The 22,672-nt window shown below is 45.4% G+C and overlaps 1 protein-coding gene across 1 annotated transcript in view; it reads left to right on the top strand.

Moving 5' to 3' along the window:
- The window catches only part of RETREG1 (reticulophagy regulator 1), a 108,532-nt gene that overhangs the window by 2,693 nt on the left and 83,167 nt on the right, over positions 1-22,672 (top strand). The window contains exon 2 of the mRNA XM_036308108.1: positions 17,919-18,025. Coding sequence (XP_036164001.1) covers positions 17,919-18,025 — 107 coding nt within the window. The remainder of the gene's footprint in view (positions 1-17,918; positions 18,026-22,672) is intronic.

Below are 22,672 nucleotides of genomic sequence, written 5' to 3'. Positions count from 1 at the left end.
AGTACGCTTTTTAAATTATGAAATATTTGTTAACTGGAATTTCTGACTCATTTATTCATTAAAATTTTGGACTTTTCCCCTTTGTTGTTTCTGGGGTTAAACACTTTTTGGGGACATCATTTCCTTTAAATAGTGTAATTTTTGTTGTTGTTAATTCTCACTTGAGAATATTTGTTCATTGATTTTTAGAGAGGGTGTAAGAGAGGGGAAAAAGAGATAGAAAGAGAGAGAGGGAGAGAGAGAGAAACATAGATGTGAGAGAGGCGCATTGATTGGGGTTGCCTCCCACCCGAGTCCCAACCAGAGCCGGGGATTGAGCCTGCAACCTAGGTACATGCTTTTGCCTGGAATTGAACCCAGGATCCTTCAGTCCTCGGGCCAGCGCTCTATCCACTGAGCCAAACCAGTTAGGACATAAGTAGTGTACTTCTTATCAAGTGATCTTAAATGATGATGTTAAAACATTCTGTGTCCCAGTCACTCTAAAGCTCTATATTTTTAATGAGAAAAACAAAAAGATCAAGGTTAGAAATATGAGGAACCCATATCTTACCTTAAGCAAGAGTGATGTTGTTTCTACTTTAATTAGTATTTAATTATTTCATTTTTGTGGAAACTAACTTTTCAAACATATATTTTTGAATGATTTAATACCTGGTACCAGCAGTAGCTTTCAGGATTTTGGGTTTGAGTTCAAAAGCTCTAACATATATTGCCTGCTCATTATCTGCAAGATTTCAGTACTGTGAACTACAAAAACCAACATTGAGGTATGGCCTTAACAAACGGGTATAACTCAAGGCTGTGTGAAGCAATTGTGTTAGAGGAGTCAGAGAAAGGCCCAGCCGGTGTGGCTCAGTGGTTGACCATCAGCCTATGAACCAGGAGGTCATGGTTTGATTCCTAGTCAGGGCACATGCCCGGGTTGTGGGTTTGATCCCTAGTGTGGGGCATTTGGCAGCCAATCAATGATTCTCTCTCATCATTGATGTTTCTATCTCTCTCTCCCTCTCCCTTCCTCTCTGAAATCAATACAAATATATTTTTAAAAAAGAGTCAGAGAAAGGATAGGTTACCCTGATGCAACTCCAGGGGAGGGGTGGCATTGTGGACAAGAAGTTGTGGGGTCTTCATGAGGAGATCGTGCCTGGGCCAGATCTTGATGGACAGGAATGTTTTGGGTAGATCTAGTACATGGTCAGCAGCCTTCCAGCCCTTAGGAACTGTACCTGATATTTCAGTCACTATTGCCAAACTGATGTGATGGCACACGGGTTGGTAGAGAAAAGTGGGAAAATGAGACTGGCTAGGTGTTTTGGAAACACATTTTGGGGCAATGGTTTCCTTGAATGTCATGTTATGTCTGTGACTTGTCTTTTGTTTAGACAATGGGGACAAAACAAAAGCCACCTCATTAATGTATCCGTGAATATTTTCATGGGTAAGTAAATTGTGGTCCATTTATTCCATTTATTCCTGCCGTCCCCTGAATACTATCTAACAAAGCTACAGCGATAGGCAACAACATGGATGAGTTTTTGTGTCGGGGCGTAATGCTCCCTTCTCCACGTCCAGCACAGAGAGAGAGCGCGAACCGGTTCTTTCAAGTAGAGGCGCTTTTGGGATTGAGAAATGAAAGACAGACGCAGAAATAGAAGGAAAAGCTGGGTCTGGGTAGGCTTCTGTCCTCTTCTGGCAGAGAGGCAGAGAGACCCAGTCCCAAAGCAGCGTGTTTATTTTATAGTCCAAATTCCCCAAAATATCAGGAGGTTTCACCAAAATTCAAGATAAGGGAGGTATTCCTGGTGCTTGACTGGATTTACATAATAAAAACCCATTCCCTGCACCTGGGCTTTGAAGAGTTGAGCTGAAGGCATTCTCACCTTTTGGCTAGAAATGTCCCCAAGGAAGGGCTATGCCCACGCCTTGGGTTCAGTCCACAGGACTTAAAGGAGAGCCATGGCGCCTTCCCTGGCAGAGGGCCGCCCACAAGTTTTAAAAATGTAATTTGGGGCAGAAGAAGCACACAGTAATATGTGCAGAATGATTCAGTTTTTAAAAAACGTTTCAAAATGTGCAAAGCTGAACAGTATTGACTGGGGATATACACATAGGAGATAAGAAAGACACATTTCTTATTCCTGAAATCAAGAGAGTGGTTGTTCCTGGGATGAGTGAGAAGGTGTGATTCCAGGGGGACATATGGAAGGTTCTGGGGTACAGGCAGTGTTGTATTTTCTGACTTGGGTAGCGGTTACATAGTGTTCAAGTTATGAGTATTTTATAACTGTATATGTATGTATTATCTATGATCTATGTATTTTATGGAAAATGCTGAAGTATTAAATTATGCTAAGAAATGGTACTCGCTCAGAGCTCCGCGGAGTTTGATAAAATGCAGACCACATACAGTGTTTGCTTCAAGAACAGCATGTCCACTACCTGAAATAGATGGTGTGGCGCTTGATAGTAGTCTGAGGGCTGTGTCTCCCTTATTTTATCAACGAGGGACATGTTTTTAAATTCTTTCTCTTAAAAAATTTAAATTTTATGTATTTTCAAAAAAATTAGCTAATACCGCCTCACAGTTCAAAAGTTTAAAAGTACAAAGGGGCCAACAGTTTGCAGATCTCTTTCCCACGCCTGCCCCTGGCTACGGTTTCTTCCCAGAAGCAATCAGTGACACCCGATGGTAAACACAACATAGAATGGAATGAACCCAATGAAATGGAAAATGCCCATTTGGTTGTGGTTTTAAAGAATTAACTGTTTGCAGTGGACCATCAATAAAGTGCACAGACTCCTAAGTGTACAGTCCAATGTCACACCTATGTAACAAAGGCAACCAATTCTAGGCCATTCATTCCATCACCCCGAATGATTTCCTGTCAGTACCCACCCTGGGGACTGACCTGCTTTCCATCACCATAGATTCTATTTGTCTTCCCTAAAGTTGCACATAAATGATACACCATCTATTAGGATGTCTTTTGTGTCTGGCTTTGTTTACTCAGCGTACAGTTTGGAGATTCACCCCGTTGTGCATATCAGGTATTTGTTCTTTGTTGTTGATGACCAGGCTGCCACTTCAGGGATATGCCACGATTTGTTTATTCACTGGTCAGTTGATGTTCATTTGGGTTGTTTTCAGGGTTGGCTCTCATGAATAAAGTTATTGAAAAAAATTCCGACAGAAGTCTTTGTGTGAGATGTCTGTTTTTGATGAGAGGAGTGGCGAGCTCTGACGCATGTTTTCTGCGGCCACATGACGGTTGCCTTGGACAGGCAAGGGATGGAGCAAAATGCCCCTATTCTCAGTCTCCTGGCGGGTCACAGCACTGACATTGGATGCCTTCCAGCGCAGCCTCCCTCTCGGGGCACGCTGTCTCTGCAGCCTAGAAAGTGCCCTGATGGGATTTAGTATGGAACCCACAGTTGGAGGCTTGGCATACAGGAAAGTCTAGGCCTTGGGCTTTTCCCAGAGCATCTGGCATCGCATGACAACATTACCCTTCATGTGTGTGAATAGTGAAACTGCAAGAACGTGATTTGCCTGAGGTGACTGCACAAGGGCAGGAGACCTTGGGTACTATGACTTCTGTGACGTCTTAGGCTGGGCACCCGTGTAATCTGGAATGCCCAGGACCCACTGGGGGTCCTTGGTGTGCTGTCCTGTGGGGTTGGTTTGGAAGGTTGCAGGGTCCAACTCGCACTTGGTGTCAACAGCCCCTCTATATCATCAACGATGGTGCCTCCAGCTTGTTAGAGGAGGGCTGAAAGGGCTGGGCTTAGGCGGACACCTCTTCCTCCCATACCTGGGGACCAGGGGGAAAGGCAGGCGTGCCTGTAGTGGACGTGCCCAGGAGTCCTTGGACAGTGGTGACTAATACCTCTTTGAAGGAGGAACGATTTACTGAGATTGAGAAGGTTGAGCAAGGACGAGGCTGGCTATATCTTTCATGGGGAAGGATAGCAGGAAATCACAAATAATTGGGGGGAAGCGCTGGATGACATTGTTTTCCTGGTTTTATTTATGTCCGGCCATTTCTACAGTAAATACATTTTTATCAGATCCCTGTATTTTCATCTTTGTCCTCATAGACCAATTTTTTTCAAGCTGCATTTTTTTCATGGAATAGTGCTAAATTTAGTATTGTGGCCACCTCTATGCTGTATTGTATTAGTAGTCAGTATTGCTCGGGAAATGACAGAAGCGAGCTCAAAAGTGTCTGTAGTATCCACATCTCTTTACATACATGCGTTCAGAAGCATAAAACTCTGAAGTGTTTTCAAAGATTCTTCAGGAAGATTTTCATTTTCTTTTAAATGTTTTTGTCTTGATTTCAGAGAGGAAGGGAGAGGGAGAAAGAGGTAGAAACGTCAATGATGAGAGAGAATCATCCATGGCCTGCCTCCTGCACGCCCCACACTGGGAATTGAGCCTGCAACCCAGGCATGTGCCCTGACCGGAAATCGAATTGGTGACCTCCTGGTTCATGGGTTGAAGCTCAAACACTGAGCCACGCTGTCTGGGCAAGATTTTCATTTTCTACATGCTTTCTTCTCTGCTTATTTCAGTTTATTTGGGAAGGAAATATTTTTCTCTTGGGGATGAAGGCAGCACTACCTAAATGAAAACACGCTGGGCGAGGTGTGGCCACTTGCATGCTCCACATGGAGTCTTAGAACTGGGAGAAGGAGCTGCAGCCACCCATGGGCCAGCCGGCCTCTCATCTCTGCCCAGACACTGAGCGAGCCTTTCATTGGAAAGATAAACAGATGACGCCAGCACTCGCTCAAGTTGTGGCCACGCCTGGGTTACTGGATACATCGATTTGGATACACTGCTGAGTAACAGCCGGTGTTCTTTTGACAAATTGGGGGCACACTTTCTGTGGGCTTACATGATTTCACTTGGGGATACCTGAAGTGATCATTGATTTTAACAATGACCATTTATTGGGCTCCTGCTTTGTGGCACTTGGCATAGTTATTATTTATTTCTCACACCACCCAGCAAGGGGTCATTGTCCCATTTTGCAGAGGGGAACGTTGAGGCCCAGGGCATTTAAGTCACTTGCCCCAAGATGACAGTACGTGGCAGAGCTTGGATTCCAACCAGGCTTTTGTACATTTTTCCCCCTATCAACTAGACTCGCAGCCGTGGGCAAACTACGGCCCACGGGCCGGATCCGGCCCGTTTGAAATGAATAAAACTAAAAAAAAAAAAAAACAGATCGTACCCTTTTATGTAATGATGTTTACTTTGAATTTATATTAGTTCACACAAACACTCCATCCATGCTTTTGTTCCGGCCCTCCGGTCCAGTTTAAGAACCCATTGTGGCCCTTGAGTCAAAAAGTTTGCCCACCCCTGAACTAGAGCCTACTGCAAGGGGGGTAAAATGAGTGTGACGTTATATGGCTTATCCCATAAGTCTTCTACAGGACCCAGTGAATTTACTTCTCAATTAAAACATTGGCTGCCTCCCACATAGCTGGTTGTCTCTTATCTGCTTTCAGGAAAGAAGCTGATTTATTTTTCCAAATAAAATTTCATCACTAACCACAGCTCCATTCTACCACCTTTGTTTTCCGTTTTCCAGCGTTAATTGCAAAAGCCTAGAGTGCATCTCTCTGAGTTGTCAGGTGGTCCAGCTTCATCATGTTGGGTGCCCTTTTGTGTTTGCCCTTTTGATTGGAGGGTGGCCCTTTCTCTCCAGGTAAAAGGTCATGTGGACCCCGCATCTTCTCAGGTGGCTGTGCTGCTTGATGGTGTCGAATAGCACCTAAAACATGTGTCCTTTGGGCTGTGAGCCTGGGTGCGTTTAGTGTTGGGGATGGCATCCTGTCTTTAAGGAGCACTTCTGCCATACCCTGGGGGAGGGGAGCTGGGCCGTTGGCTGGCAGTGATGGTGGCGTCTTTATTGACAGAGCAGGGGAGGATGTTTGGGGACTCAGACCCCCTGCTCCTCCGGCCCATCTGCAGAGCCTCCCTGCTCTGTTTCAGCTCTTACTGCTCCTTCCGCCTCTGCGGCTCTGCCTGTGTCCAGCATGTCACCCACAGCCCCCCTACTGTCTCAGTCCGCAGTCACCGCCGTGGGTCATCCCTGCCACCTTCTCTGGGTCTTGCCTGTTAATTTCAGTATTTAGATCTGCTTGTATTTTTCATGGTACCTGGAACAATTTGAAGGTATTTTATTTTTCTGTGGGTCTGTTTTTCTAGTTTTTAGAAACTTAGTAAAACTCTGTTGACAACCAGTTACGTAAAAAGAAAACAATTAAAGCTACGTTTATAGAATATGTAGTAAATGATATGGAAAGTACTGCATATGAAAGTCAGTCTCTCTCTCTCTACACACACCTGCATGCTTTCTCTTTTTCGCTGTCTCTCAGATCGATTAATCCCAACTGACTTTTAATAAAAGCCAAGACATTTTCTTGTCCCATCTCTTTCCACTTCCTGGTTGTTTCTCAGAGCAAATATTGTTAATGATTTGCTTTTAGCTCTCTTTAGGCTTTTCTAAATAATATCCTTAAAATGCCATTTTTTTACATTATTTATAATTTGTTTTTAAAAATTGTGAGGTATAATTGACATATAACATATTAGGTATACAGTATAATAATTTCATATTTATATATATTGTGAAAAGATCACCACAATAAGTCTAGTCAGTAGGTTACTTTTTTAAAAAAGATTTAAAAAAAATATTTTTAATGATTTCAGAGAGGGAGAGGGAAAGAGAGAAGTATAAATGGAGAGAGAATCATTGATCAGCTGCCTCCTGCATGCCCTCTACTGGGGATTGAGCCTGCAACCTGGGCAGGTGCTCTGACTGGGAATCGAACCTTGACACCCTGGTTAATAGGTTGACACTCAACCACTGAGCCACACCAGCTGGGCTGTTAACATTTTTTTAATGCCATTTCTTGATTGAGCAATTTGAGACATTATTTTGTTTCCTCCTGCCCTAATTCACACACACACTCCCTTCCGCTCCTCCATCTACTGTAATGATGTCACAATTTTTGGTTTGATCACTTATCATTGTGACTGTGTAAGCATTGTTTATACATGAACTAAGGAGAATGCCATGTTTACAGTACTGTGCTTGTACAACTTCATTTTGCTGTTACTCTTAGCAGTTTTTTCTATTTGATCATCTTAATTTTCCAGCATTTCTGGAAAACTCCTTTTAATAATGCGTCAAATGTATCAGGCTGCCAGTTTGAGTTCCTCTCTTTTTATCCTTTTCCCTGGAGCCACCCCTCTCAGAGTCCTCACCCTCCTATACTTATCTCATGTGATTGTCCCCAGGGCCTGCTGTCCTCTTAGGACATCTGCATCCGTCACCCCTTCCTTCCCTCCTCTGCGGGAGCCTCCATCACTGGGCCCATGCTGCAGACAGAGTCAGGAGAAGTCACAGCCTCGAGGGGGAGGCCCCTTTTCTTCCCCTTAAGAACATTCACGAAGGTTTAAGGTTTTCTTGTTTGTTTGGAGTCTCTCATTTCTGTTTGTTTTCCCCCTGTTACTGGACTCTTTCTTGGTGAACTCCTTCTGTACTGAGAGAGCACATTCTCCACCTCTAAGAAAGTACAAAGGAAATGCATGTTGTGAGAACGCCTGTGCAGGAAATATCTCTGTCTCACCCTTCCAGCTGGTTGCTAGTCTGTTTTGCTTTAGAGTTCTGGGTTGGAAATAATTTGCTCTTAGAATTTTGAAGCATTGCCCTTCCTGTCTCCTCTCTTGCTTCCAGTGTTGCGTTTGAGCAGTCGGATGCCTTTCCAAGGCCTTTCCAATCTCTTGTAGATGATTGGTAGCAGGTCCAGCTATTGATTTCTGATGGCTGATATTTAGGTAAACAGGGAATTGGCCAGGCTGCTGTATTATCATCACTAGTGCTTTAGCGCTTAAGGGCAAGCTTAAAGCATTTCTTTTTTTTTTTTTTTTTTTTTATTAAAATATTTCAGAGAGCATTACGCATGTCTCCTTTTTTCTCCCCCTTGACATTCCCCCGGCTTCCCCCACCCCCCAGTGTCTTGTGTCCATTAGTAAGTAACATTTGTCTGTTGCATGCATATAAGTAAAGCATTTCTTTTTGGCTTTCATACTTCCAGGACTCAACGTTGGCTGTATAAAAGCTGCCATTGTAGTCCTGTGGACTTGAACACAGGGCTTCTGTGTGCCTCCAAGGGGTACTCACACATAGCACAGCTTGCGTGGCGCCCCCTGCAGTTGTGCAGGGAGGTTGCCCTGGCTGTGGGCTGTGGGCTTTGCTGAGTCATGCCCTGGGAGGTGGGTGTCAGGCCTGGCTTTGCAGGTACACATAGAGTCCTAGAATAGACTTCACCTAATGAACCAAAGGTGGATAGAATTCATGCTTTGCCTTTGCATGTGCTCAAAACAAACATCCTAACTTGTCATAGGCCAGGATGCGACCAGGATGTGCTGAGTTAGAAGAGTGTCACTGCTATTTACATTTTAGGTTTGGTTGGGAGCTTCAGGCCACGCAGGTGCCACTTTCTGCTGGTCAGCTTCCAAAAAAGCACCCTGGCACTTTCGCTCGTGTCTTGTGGGTCCGGGGTAGCAGAGTTCAGCCAAAGAACCATAACATGAATCTATTAAAATCCTCTAGGACCCCGAGCTCCCCAGTGCTTTGAAGGCACTAACCTGTTTTTCCGTATTTCAAACAGCTGATGGAAGATACTTATTTCTGTGATCAAGTTACACCAGCTCTGACCTAGTAAACCAGGTTGTTTTGTTAGCAGCTAAACTCTTTCAAAAGACGGCATCTGTATGAGGAAACAAAAGGTAGGGACTCTGCTCCGGCTACGTCATCACCTCATTGTATGGCTGAAGAAACTGAGGCCCAAGCCCCTCCGTGAGCTGGTGACAACGGGCCCCGCCTCGGGGCCTCCTGACCCCTTTTTAAAACTGCTGAGCGTTGAAACAAGCGTGATGAAAGCTTGGACGGCAAAATAAGAATGTTCCCGGGTGCCAGGATCACTGCTCCGAGTTCTCAGGTCACTGTGGGAAATTTACTGTATCGATCCAGCCGCGTCTCGGGTGGTCTTGAGAGTCTGGGGAAGGAGTATGGACAGATCTCCCCATGGTTTGTCGGGATCCTCAGAAGCTCCCAGCTGTGAGCTTCAGACCACATCCTCCCTCCTTACCCCTGTCCACGGAGCCGAAGTTTGTTAAAAGTCAATTTTGACAAGAGGAGACAATTGAAGACTGTCTTGCTCTCGGTTGTAATGGTGCAACGTGAGCACATCTACCTGAAACAAGATGTTTAACATTCAGCAAGTGGCAGTACCACCTTTTCTCACCCCATGGGGATAACTGCATCCCGGAAACCTGTCGTAGGGGGACGTTCTTGTCACTTGAACATTCATTTACTATTCGAAGGAAACATTTGCCTGTCTTCCTGAACTACAAGCCGATACTTGGGTTGTTTTCTAGAACAACCCCAGGACCCGTTAACACAGGCATGGCCACTTCAATAGTTACATTGGTTACCGACTACAGTTTTTTTAATATATTTTATTGATTTTTTACAGAGAGGAAGGGAGAGGGATAGAGAGTCAGAAACATCGATGAGAGGGAAACATCGATCAGCTGCCTCCTTCACACCCCCCACTGGGGATATGCCCGCAACCACGGTACATGCCCTTGACCAGAATCGAACCTGGGACCTTTCAGTTCACAGGCCGACGCTCTATCCACTGAGCCAAACCGGTTAGAGCAACCGACTACAATTTAAGGGTGTGTTTTGTTGTTGTTGTTTTTAATAAAACCTCTTTAAAATAGCTGTTGACTTCTCATTAAGCTCTCCTGTAACTAGTACATATAATAGAGGGCGTTAACAAACAAAAACCAGGCACACATTCAGTGTTTTAACAAATTCAAGCTTTCATTGGAAATAAAATGTAAAAATCAGGACTAGAGAGTCCATCAGAAGAGTACAGTTTAGGGACCACGGTGCATGAGAATGCACATCCCTGGATCCCGGAGAGGGGACTTCCACCACGAGTGCCGGGAGCCGGTCCATGCTTGCTGTTTCAAGGGACCTGGCATATATGGCATACTGTTTTTAATATGTTTGCTCACCTTCTTGGCACTATGTGTTTTAACCAAGGTCTCTGAGAAAGGTTGTTTCCCCAGGTAGGGATTTTCCCCTGAAGTTAGGGAGGGAATAAAACCTCTTAACTAGTGCCAGGTGGGTAATTAATCACTTTAACTATTAACAATCATGCTTAAGCTACATAATCTTTACCCCCTGGAATGGAGATAAGAAACGCCCTAACCTTTGTAATAGAGATTGATAGGATTGAATCAACTGGTATAAATACAGATGCAACAAGACAGCAAGACACAGAACTTAGAACACCGAACTCAGAAGACAGAACCTACACAGAGCCTAGAGACAGAAGAACTTCGCTGGAGAGAACATGGCAAAAGATCCTGGGCTGAACCTGACTACAGAAATTGGCAAGAGAACCTGACTAGAACCTGGTGACTGAACCTGGCTGGAGAACCTGGGCAGAACCTGGCTGGAGAACCTAGCGAGGGAACATGGCTACAGAATCTGGCTGGAGAACCTGGAGAACCTAGCAAGAGAACATGGACACAGAACCTGGCTGGAGATCCTAACCAGAACCTCTCTGGAGATCCAGACCAGAACTTGGCTGGAGATCCTGGCTAGGCTGCTGATCAACTGAACACTGTCTCCGTGTCCTTCCTTCTTCGCCGACTCCGTCCACACCTTTGGGGACCCCTGGCCCCGCTGGGGTTGGACCCCGGCACACGAGTCAGGAGGTGGCCTCGTGGCCTCGTCTGGGGCTCAGCATGAGTTGCATGCAGTCCCAATCCATCTTTGTATGTGGAAGAAAGGGCTTAGGAGCTGGAGGAGGGGCATTAGGTGAGCCTCCTCCTGCTGTGCTATCCCTGCACCCTCCCTGGACATATGCTGGGGCACTGGCTGTAGTATGAAAACTTTCTTTCTATTAATTTTAGGAATGATTATATATTTGCTTATATACTTACTAGAGGCCCGGTGCACAAAAATTTGTGCACTCGGGGTGGGGGGGAAAGGGGGGTCCCTCAGCCTGGCCTGTGCCCTCTCGCAGTCTGGGACCCCTCGGGAGATAACGACCTGCTGGCTTAGGCCTGCTCCCGGGTGGCAGAGGGCAGGCCCAATCCCTAGGTGCAGCCCCTGGTCGGGCTCAGAGCAGGGCCGATTGGGGAGTTGGGGCGACACCCCTGTCATGCACAGAGCAGGGCGGATTGGGAGGTTGCGATGCCACCCTCAGTCATGCTCAGGGTAGGGCTGATTGGGGGGTTGGGGCACCGCCCCGTCACACTCAAGGCAGGGTCGATGGGGAGGTTGCGGCGCTGCCCCCTGTCACGCACAGAGCAGGGCCAACCAGGGTGTTGGGGCGCTGCCCCCTGTCATGCACAGAGCAGGGCCCATCAGGGGGGTTGGGGCTCCGTACCCTGTCACGCACAGAGCAGGACCAATCAGGGGGTTGGGGCGCTGCCCCGTCATGCACAGAGCAGGGCCCATCAGGGGGGTTGGGGCTCCGTACCCTGTCACGCACAGAGCAGGGCTGATCAGGGGGTTGGGGTGCTGCCACTCTCACACTCAGGGCAGGGCCGATGGGGAGGTTATGGCTCTAACCCGTCACACACAGAGCAGGGCCCATAGGGGGGTGGGGGGGTTGGGGCGCCGCACCCTGTCACACACACAGCAGGGCCGATCAGGGGGTTGGGGCGCCACACCCTGTCACACACAGAGCTGCAGGGTGATCAGGGGGTTAGGGAGCTCCCCCCTATCAGGCACAGAGCAGGACTGATCAGGGGGTTGGGGCGCCTTCCCCTGTCACAAACAGAGCAGGGCGGATAGGGAGGTTGTGGCCCTGCCCCCTGTCACACACAGAGCCGCAGGGTGATCAGGGGGTTTGGGCGCTGCCCCCTGTCACGCTGATCCCGGTGCTGGGAGGCATATTACCCTTTTACTATATAGAATAGAGGCCTGGTGCACGGGTGGGGGCCAGCTGGTTTGCCCTGAAGGGTGTCCTGGATCAGGGTGGGGGTCCCCACTGGAGTGCCTGGCCAGCCTGGATGAGGGGATGATGGCTGTTTGTAGCTGGTCACACACCCTTCAGGGTGGGGGTTCCCACTGGGGTACCTGGCCAGTCTGGGTGAGGGGCTGAGGGCTGTTTTCAGGCTGGCGGGTGACTGAAGCTCCCAACTGCTCCTTTTTTTCTTTTTCTTTTGATTCTGGGCCAGCTTTAGCTCTGGCTCCAGCTCTGAGGCCTCTGCTGCAGAAAGCAGGTATCTGGTTTGTTTGGGTTCTATAATTGAAACACTGTATCAACTCCAGCTCTGAGATCCTGGCTGGCTGAACGCAGGTTTCTGGGGTTTTGTTTAGCTTCTATATTTGTAACAATGTTTCAAACTGCAAGCTCAGAGGCTGGCAAGGCAGGCGGGGAACATTAGTTTCCTTTGTCACTGAAGCAAGCAAGCCTCATGTTAGCTTCAAGCTGCCTGGCTGTCGGCCGCCATCTTGGCTGGCAGTTAATTTGCATATCGCCCTGATTAGCCAATGGGAAGGGTAGCGGATGTATGGCTAATTACCATGTTTCTCTTTTATTAGATAGGATAAGTTCACCTTTTAAATTTAACTTCCCAAAACTTTCTGGGCAAATTCAAAACAACAACTTGCATTGTTGTGTATAATATCAGAAAGTTTTGGTGAGAGACTTTAACCAGTTTATCATCATAGTTTATGCAAAATGGTACACGAAACTCTTAACCTTTTTAAAGTATATGATATTTAAATATTTAAAAATACTTAATACAATTTCACTTTTGGCTCATGTTCTAAATTTATTAGAATCCATTTTAAAATATAATCCAGTATAAATGGGAAATATGATTTAAAAATTGCTTTTCTGTTTGTTTGTTTTTAAATTCAGTAGTATTAGTGAACACCAGCTTTCATTCATCAAACTGGAAATTGGTTATTTCCATTAAAACTTTCACTTTTAATAATGTCACCAAATACTGCATAGTTGAAAGTTCAGACTGTTTGTATATTAGTGCCATGTATGACTAAGACATTGGAATCTGTGTCTATGCTCTTAGCTCTAATGTTGCCCATGAAATCTCTGAAGTGCATGGAGTTTGCTTGGTGCAAATAGGCGCATGTTGTAAGGCTTATGACCCCATGATTGCCACATGCCTGTGGCATTGAAGAGCATGGCTGAGGGTCGTCCCAATATGCTAAGGTTGTGGGTTTGATCCCCGGTTAGGGCACATACAAGAATCAACCAATGAATGCATAAATAAGTGGAACAACAAATTGACGTCTCTCTCTCTCTCTCTCTCTCTCTCTCTCTCTCTCGCTTTCTCTCTCACAAATAAATAATAAATAAATAAATAAATAAATAAATAGCATGGCTGTTAGAAGAACTCCCAAACATATATTGTGTATTGGTGTGGCTTTCCTTGTAAGCTTGGCTTCTTAGACTTGAAGGGAGGTGCATCTGCTGCGCCTCCAGAGACAAGGATCTATGACATAGCGAGGCACTATCACTTTGACCTGACCAACCACATCATGGCAACAGGGCTTTGGCACAGTGGCAGTTAGGAGAGACAGACTGACTTCCAATAGCTAGTGAGAAGCCCGGTCTTCCCTTAAAGAGAAAAATTAATCTAAGCCAAGGTCCAAGGGCCATCCATATTCTCAGTTGCTTCGTGGAAGGATTTCAAAAAACTGATTAGAAGTTTTTATGCTCCTCCATACATTTTTGTTTTTTCATTTTAGCAAACTGTTACTGTTATAATAGTGTGCTTTAGGGATTTAATGTTTGATGATTACGTCAGTTACATGCATGATTATTTGCACAAATTGACATACAATCGTTAATATATATTGAATGAACAACAGTACAAAATGTATTTCTTGAGCACCTGCTACTGGCCAGTGAGTGACCTATTGCTGGGGTGACATCAGTAAACAGAGGAGATTGGACCCTTCCCTCATGAACTTTGCAGAGTGGTGTAAGGAAATGGTAAACAGCCGACAGACAAATGGACAAGTAGGAATCAAGATGAGTACTAAGAAGGAAAAAGCATTACTCTGGGAGAGCAGCGGAGGGCTCTAATTTGATTGCCGTCTGCCAGGGAGACTGGTTTTCAGCATGTCTGGCTACCGAGTGTGACAGTTGTCCACGGGATGGTATCTGACTCACTCTTGTGCCTTTGCCAGGCTTTTGAATTTGACCTCTCGTTCTCTTCTCATCTGATTGCCGTGCAGGCCTGTGATGGAAATGTGGACCCTGTTCTCTTCCAGCCTCAGAGTCCTTGCTGACTGCGTTTGTGGTTGAACTGAGGCATTTTCTGTAATTGTTTGTGCTTAAGGGCAAATGTTATAAGCACAGAAGCTAAGGCGCTCGCGTGGAGAACTTAATGGGAAACCGTCATCTTTCCTTATTACATATTCTTTTCTTCTTCTTCCCCACCTTGTTTTTCACGGGCGTTGTCTGTCTTGTTTGGAGAGTTAATATGGGCCTGGAAATCTCAGGTGGAATGGTGAGGAGAGACGTGTTTTCCGTTGGAGCTTGGGTAGGGCTGTGCTGAGGGACGGCTTTGTCTCCCTTGTTTAATTAGAGAAAGTTGTTAGGGTTGTTTCTACCCCTGGCACTGCCCCAGGTGGGCACACAGAGGGAGCTGGACGGACAGACCTGCTGGGTAAAGGCAGCGCCTCTAGCACACCCACGTTTGAACTCAGTGTGAGGAGGTGGCTTTGTTCCCTGCTGGAACACGTCCAACCAGCACTTCTCTTTCTTCCTAGTTTACAGCTTCTCCTTGGCAAACAATGAAAAGACTGGAAAGCAAACAAACGTCCCCACAGAGTCACTTCTAACAAGGCCAGGTGGTGTTCGGTCGTTATTGTGGTTCCGGGCTGTCCGAGGGCGCCTGGGTGGTTGTCTGTGCACTGGCTGCTTTACTTAGTCCTCGCTGTGTTTCATCAGTCAGTTCTTTTCATATTAAGAAGATACGAAAATGTTCTTTGTGTTAGTTGGTCTTCTCTTATTGGGGTAAAAAAAGGGGATTCTCATAATGAAGCATTAAGTCTTAGCCTGAAGAGGTCTTCTCGGATCCCAGTTTGTGGCTTTCTTCTTGCAGCTCAACTCATGGCTTGAATTCTTGTGGGCTAACCTCAGAATTGAGTAATCTTTTTTGTTTATTTTCCCTTTTCCAATTTTCTTATCTATTTGTACTTATTCTGTGGGATCGTAGATATTTTGGCTCTCTCCACTGCTTTTTGGACTAAAATATAGTGGAAATAAACACTCGTGGAGATGGGCAAGTATATGCATGTGTATGTGCATCGGTGCCTCTGTATGTGCGTGTGTCTTTGTGTGCGTGCCTCTGTGTGTGTGTGTGTGTGTGTGTGTGTGTGTGTGTGTATGTGTGTGTGGTGTGTGGTGTGTGTGTGTGTCTGTGGCTGGGGAATAGGGGTTCTGAAGTGAGGTGTGAACTAGCTTCTAGCAAGGTGAACCCAGTTAAGTGACTGTCTTTCTGAGCTTCAGTTTCCTCATTGTCAAAGGTGGGGACCTCACAGAATAACAGTGAGGATCAGGGAGACGGCAGCCTTGAGGGAAGGGAAGTCACTCAGGCCAGTGCCTGGCCCTGTGCGGCCTTTCCAGAATCCCAGTTTCCCACTGAAAAATGTTCTGTTACATTTTGTGCTATTTACTGAAACATTTTAAAAATCACTAAATGTAACAGAAGACATTAAAGTATTATTTTAAATAAAAATAACTACAGCTGAAAGGAGCCTAAGACCAGCGTGCACACTCCCTCCATCGGTGTGGTGTGTGTGTGGGGGGGGAGGGGCGGGGGAGGGGCGGGGGAGCGGGGGACCGGGGGACGGGCGGAGGGCAGGGGAACAGAATAAGCTGCAGGAACAGGATCTTTGCTTGCCCAGCTTCCTGAACCTGCTGAGGGATCCAAGAGGCCCCAGGATCAGGGGCTGAAGTTGGAGGACCCTGAAGAATTGACAGCCATCAGAAGAGATTCATTCTAATCCCAGGTTCACTCTCAGTTTGGAATGTTCGAGAAATAGAGTATAGGGTGTTGTGGGGACTGAGGCCTGTGAGGCAGCCAGACCACTTATGCTTGCAAACTCATCCACAGGCATTCCCTGTCTCTGTATCTCTGTATATCTGTCTCTATCTCTCTCTATCGCTATATCTGTCAATCATCTATCTATCTATCTATTATCTATCTATCTATCTATCTATCTATCTATCTATCTATCTATCTATCATCTCTATGTCTTTCTGTTTGTTTCTGTCTCTGCGTTCCTTTTAATTGGACCCTTAGGAAAGAATGAGAAAGGGCTTTTCTGCTTGGGATGACATAGTCTCTGGCCTTGAGGTTGTCCTGCCAATTGAAATCCAACTGGACAGTGTCCATTGGCATGTGGGCCCACAGTGGACGTTCCTGATACATATATTGGTGCTCAAATATTTGCAGCCACTTTTTACTGGGCCTCAGGTTTGGCTACAGAGTATCAAGGAGTCGTAGCTCCCCAAGCACTGGGAATAACAGGTCACTATTCTCCCCTTTTTTGCCAGCAACTAGGAAGCCTGACACTGGATACACCACGAACTCCCCCTTTTTAAAAAAACTTAGGGTTTTGAAAACATTTCCCACCCTTGTTAGTCAGGGCAGTTGCACCAAGTAGGGTTATAATCCCTAGCTTTGAATCTCCTGTCCCAGTGTTGCCTCTCATAGGGACTGACTAACAGTGTCGTCACTGTTCTGCCACTTAAGTGCATCTTTGGAAAGTACAGTGACGAGTCCACATCCAGCTGGGGGTAGTGTGTGATTTTGTTTTCAACATTTCATCATTGAATAAGAAATACAAGTGGGTGGTGTGTCCCTGGGACGACTTCAGGATATGGTGTCTGCGAGAGGGGTATGCCGTGTAGGGAGCTGTTTACCTGTGTTTCTAGACAGACTCCCTGTGAGGTACTTGGCTAGCTCAATCTGTATTAGTCTCTGATGAGAAAGTAAATTTCTAGAAGGCAGTGCTCATATGTTCTTTAGTTCTCTATAGTCTCTACAATGCCTTGCACTTAGCATTACATGATGCATTTGTTAAGTTAATTTTCTATGAATTATGATTACATGAATGTTCATGTCATTACTAGCTTGGCCAATTAACTAGTGTAAAATGGGCTTCAACCTCCATAGGAAGCCCCAGAGCTCCTTGTGACTTTGCCATTCTATTCCTTGATAAGTCCAATTTAAAAAAAAAAAAAGTGTTATAAGATCTATATGCTGTTCAAGATAAAGGATTCTTTGTTTTCCTCTGGAGAGAGGTGGGCAAATGGACAAAAGGGTAGTGATTCTAAGGAAAAATGGTTATTAGCAAATTGAGTTCTTAATAACTGCTATTTTTAAGAGACTGGTGGGGAGGGCGTAGTAGTTAAAGAAATGAATACGGCATAAAAGTAAAACATAAAACGGAGGACAGGGCTTCTATTTAGCGTCTCTGTTTGTATTAAGAGCCCTGTAGCTCTGCCTTTGCAGCCGATCATAATTGTGTTTCAGGTCAATTCCATTCTCCATCTGTTAGCAGAGCGAAATTTGGGCCACACCCAAGATAGCAGATTCTCTGCCCAAATTACAGGTTAGAGCAGAAAGCCTAGCACAAAATTATATGTGGATCAAGTGCTTTTATTTTGTTGACATCGATGCCTATTAAATGACTTTTATGTGCTCATATTGGGGTGATTTGAAAGTGAAATTGTTGAGTGTTGGCAGAAACTGAACCTAATTTTTAAAAAAATAAAAATCCTCAAACTGAAATGATTTGTTCTTGCTTTGATAGGTTCCTCGCATTGACTCCATGGAGAGTGTATCACCTGATTGCCGTCTCGATACTTGGGCGAGTTATTATGCAAATCATAAAGGATATGGTTTTGTCTAGAAAGAGAGGTAAGAAAGCTCAGAATTCACTGTGATGGGGTTTAGTTTTCTAGAGCCTGAGTGTCTGATTTTTGTGCAGGCATCTGAACCAAGACGTCCTTTGACAAGGAGCAGGAAGCCAGGGGATACAGACATTGACTTTGCTACTTTTAATGTTGATTAAATATTTATTTATTAAACATTTATTTAATATCTGGTACTTATTTAACTGATGTTGTCCCTAGTCATAGCTACTGCTCTGGGCAAAAGGTTTATATGTGTTGGTTTCTCTTTTAGCTCTAAGCACTATTATGTAAGTACCATTTTGATATTTAAGGATGTCAGTGAGGATAACAGGTAAGTATTTATCACATACTACATGATGAAAGTGGGCCATTCAAAAATGGACTGGTTTAGGTAAATTTTTTTCTACCTCAAAATGAACAAAAAATTCAGGGCTTAAAAAACAAGGAAGTAATGGTTAAATTTTTTTTTTAATTAGTTGGTGATGAAAAATGAATTTTAAATATGAAGTTTAAAAGTGAGAACTTACATTATTTTTTACTTTTTCTAAGGTGTTTTCTGACTAGCTTATCTCTATCATAAATCTGAGCCAAGCTTTTTCATACTTGGAGGGTCCTCTTCTACCAGGGTTTGAGCTTGTTTTGCAAATGGGCAAAAATCCCTCTTTGGAATAATTGAGCCCCGTGAATGTGGTAAGATTGATTTGATCAAAGATAGCTAAGAGAACGTTACATTCAGGTATTTGATTTCACTACACATGATCCCAAATGGACAGATCATTTTGGTTGGGGTTCTCGTGATGAACGTGCATAAGACCTGCCCAGACTTCTAGCCCCGACAAGGACACTGAGACCTCTTCGTGGAGGACACCCTCTCCTGATGCCAAGGATATTAGGTATTAGGTATTTACTATCATGATGTGGACTGCCATCCAGTTTATATTTTAAGTCTTTATAGTTCTTAAACTAAAATTTCTTCATTCTAGTGTTTTGGGAAGGTGAACAAACTTGTGTTTGTCCAGTTATTGCTTTTCATGAATCTGTAGTTTAGACCAGGGGTAGGGAACCTTTTTTCTGCCAAGGGCCATTTGGATATTTATAACATCATTCGTGGGCCATACAAAATTATCAACTTAAAAAATTAGCCTGCTCTATTTGGTCAAACATTTAGTTAACTCACCCCTAATGCCTTGGCAGGGCTAGACCAAATGATTTTGTGGGTTTTATGTGCCCCACCCCTGATTTAGATGATATTCTTGCATGCATTCTTCCTTCTCACCCTCTCTTCTCCTCTCTCCTTCCCTTACCCCCTCTTCTGTGTCAGAGAACAGACTCCTAACTTTTAACCCTAACAGGCACCTGCCCAGATGCTCTCTGCTTACCCAGATGTGTGAAGGCCGCCCCGAGGTGGAGCATCTTGATGCTGTGGGATTTTGTACCAGGGTCGGTGGGATCAGTGCATGGTGGTCCCCATGTCTCTGCCTTGATTCACAACTGGTAGAAGAGAGCCTGTTTTTCTCAAATATACTTTGTCACATTTTCACGCTCCAGAACCTTCCTCTTGGGAATCTTAGTAGAAATAGCCCACTGACAAATTTTATCCCTAGTCATTTTAGCTCAGCAGCAGAAATGGACTCACAGCGCAAGCTGAGCGGCTCCATATTTTCAGTGGTGCATCAGAGTTGGTCCCAGCACAAGTTACGAGGAACAGACAAATGTGGAAGGCCAAGGATGAAGCTGGAAGACTTCATAACTGTCCTCCTCTCACGCTCGGCCCCTTACACAGAGGTTGTTTTCGGCACTGACTCATTGCTTGATGCTCTTGCCAGTATGGAACTTTCATAGTGACGAAGTACAAGGAACCTCTGTATTGCAAAGATTTGGTCCTTTAAAAAATTAAGGTGGCAGAGTTGGGAGACTTGTAGCCTAAGGGTCTAGTTCTTGTCTAGTTCTTGAGCTGATTCACTCCATTTGCTAGCTGCGGAGAGAGCCCATCATAGGCTGCCTTAGTGTCCAGTGGCTGCTATAAGAAATTACCACAGACTTGGTGGCTCCAAACAACAGAAATTTCTTCTCTAATGGTTCTGGGGGTCAGTAGTCCAGAAGCAGCATCACTGGGCCAAAGTCAAGGTGTCAGCAGGGCTTTGTTCCCTTTGGAGGCTCTAGGGAAGGGTCTGATCCCTTCCTTTTCTACCTGGGGTTGCTGGTGTCCTTGGCTTGTAGCCACATCACTCCAGTCTCTGCCTTCATGGTCACATTGCTGTCTCCTGTCTGTGTCAAATCTCCCTCTGCCCTTCTCATATAAGAACACCAACTGTATTTGGGGCCCATCTGGATAATCCGGGATAATCTCCATCTCATGACTCTTAGCTTAATTACATCTGGTAAATCCCTTTGTCCATACAAGTAACATTTTACAGGTTCCAGGGATTAAAACCTGATGTCTTTGGGAGCCATGATTCAGCCTACTACACTCTCTGAACCTTTTTACCCTATGAAATGGGAGAAGCCAACCTCTACTCCAAGGCTATGCAAGGATTGAATAAGAGGGTGAAACAGAAGTGCCTTGGGCACAGTAACAGTCTACTCTGTTCAACTCTGCCACTTGATTGGAACAACGTGGGGCTGTTCCCTCTTCAGTCAGTCTGTGGGGCCTTTCTGTGCCAGGGCCTGTATAGGTGCTGGGCTTCCAGTGTGATTCAGACACACCCCTGTCCTCTCCGCCCAAGTGGAGCTCTTATGCTCCATCCAGTGGGGCAGACATTTGTCAATGGCCCATCTTTCTGTCAGGGTTTTCACCGGGCACATTGCTCTGAATTCAGCATTTCCGCTCAATGAAGAAAACAAACCTGAGAAACTGGATGAATGACTGTGCTTTCCCAGCACTACCCAGCCTATGACGGCAGAAACAGTGGTGCCTGCTTCGTCTTCTTCGCCAAGCCTTTTGGGACAAAGACCCATCTGAGGCTGTAAATAGCTGGCAGGAGCCTGACTTCGCAGGCCGTTCTGCCCAGGCCCGACTGTGATGAATTGGTCTCTGGGAGACTCAGAATCGGCTTCAAATTAGATCCAGATGCAGTTATAGGAACACCATGGCCTCAAGCAGAACTGCCAGCTGCTCTCACTAGATACCTTGGCCGACAGCAACTGCAATGAGGAGAGGAGGACCCAGTCATCAGGGCTCAGGGAGCTGCTCTGTCTCCTGCTGTCCTTCCACTTCTCCACTTGGCTAAAGACATTACACGTCCACTGCTAAGAATGTAATTGTATTCCTCCACTCCCTCCATTATTAATTTTAATACTGTCTTAGATGCTTACTCTGAAATAGGCGAGCAGAAGCATGGAGATCCTTCTAGTCTCTGTTACGCGTCACCAGCATGGGCAGCCTCCATGACCACTTAGACTTAGACTTCTCCTTGACCACCTCCTCCTCTCTCTCATTGCTAAGGAACCGAATGCCCGGCCAGCTCTCTTTAAGATGCTGTGGGCCCAGAAGGGCTCCCCACGGCCACCTGAGCAGCATTTCCACCCACTGTCTCCATTTACACCTTTCCTCCTGCAAAATCTGCACTCCTCATTTGAGCCACGTGCTGGTTGCTACAGAACACGGACCTACCGGGAAGCGTGGCTATGAACTATATCAGTGATGGCGAACCTTTTGAGCTCGGCGTGTCAGCATTTTGAAAAACCCTAACTTAACTCTGGTGCCGTGTCACATATAGAAATTTTTTGATATTTGCAACCATAGTAAAACAAAGACTTATATTTTTGGTATTTATTTTATATATTTAAATGCCATTTAACAAAGAAAAATCAACCAAAACATGAGTTCGCGTGTCACCTCTGACACGCGTGTCATAGGTTCGCCATCGCTGAACTATATAGTCCTTTGTGCCCCTCCATTCCCTGTCATTCCTGCTTGTACCCGCATGGCTTGACCGAATGACAATCTGGATCCGGTCACGTGTTAGTGGCCTCATCTTTTCCCTTAGCCTTGGGAAGTACAATGTCTGCAACCCCTGCAGAGGCCGAAGGTCGGTTTTCAGCGGACTCCTTTGTCCAGGCTCCTGCCCCTCGTTGTGGTGGGGCCAGCTCTTGGTGCGTAGTTTTCCTGTCCCTCAGCCCTGTGCAGCCCCAGCCCGGTCTGGGCTCTGTGATTGCAGTGCCACTGTCCCCACTGTCCTACATGCCAGCAGCCATGCTCATTTTTCCAATTTTTAATAACAAAGCAACACTCAGTACTATTGTCTCTTTTCTCCACTCTTGGCTCCAGTGTTATCAGAGAAATGTCGTATGACAAGGAGAGTCGTTGCTTCTAGGATTTAGCCTATCCAGCTTTCCAACGTTTGTTGAGACCTCACTAGTGCTCAGAATTCCTTGTATTCTTTTGTGTTGTTTATTTGCTTTGCTTTGTTTTTTTTATTACTTATCTTTTAATAAACATTGAACTCTATATGGAAGTTAATTTAAGAAGTCCCATTTATACAGTCAGCCCTGACACATACAGACTCAGCTATAGGTGTTTCCAGAGTAAATTCATAGGAATCTGAAGTCATTTGGGCTCACTCTGCACCCAGCTCACTCAGGTGAAGTCCATGTCTTCAGTGCCTGGAGTGATGCATTTTCTTGTGTTTAAACAGTAGAGTAAAAATAA

The sequence above is a fragment of the Myotis myotis genome, unplaced genomic scaffold (assembly GCF_014108235.1).
Source record: "Myotis myotis isolate mMyoMyo1 unplaced genomic scaffold, mMyoMyo1.p scaffold_m19_p_5, whole genome shotgun sequence".
In the NCBI taxonomy this organism is placed as follows: Eukaryota; Metazoa; Chordata; class Mammalia; order Chiroptera; family Vespertilionidae; genus Myotis; species Myotis myotis.
Note: the sequence above shows the minus strand (reverse complement) of the source record. Positions and strands in the feature narration are given on the sequence as shown.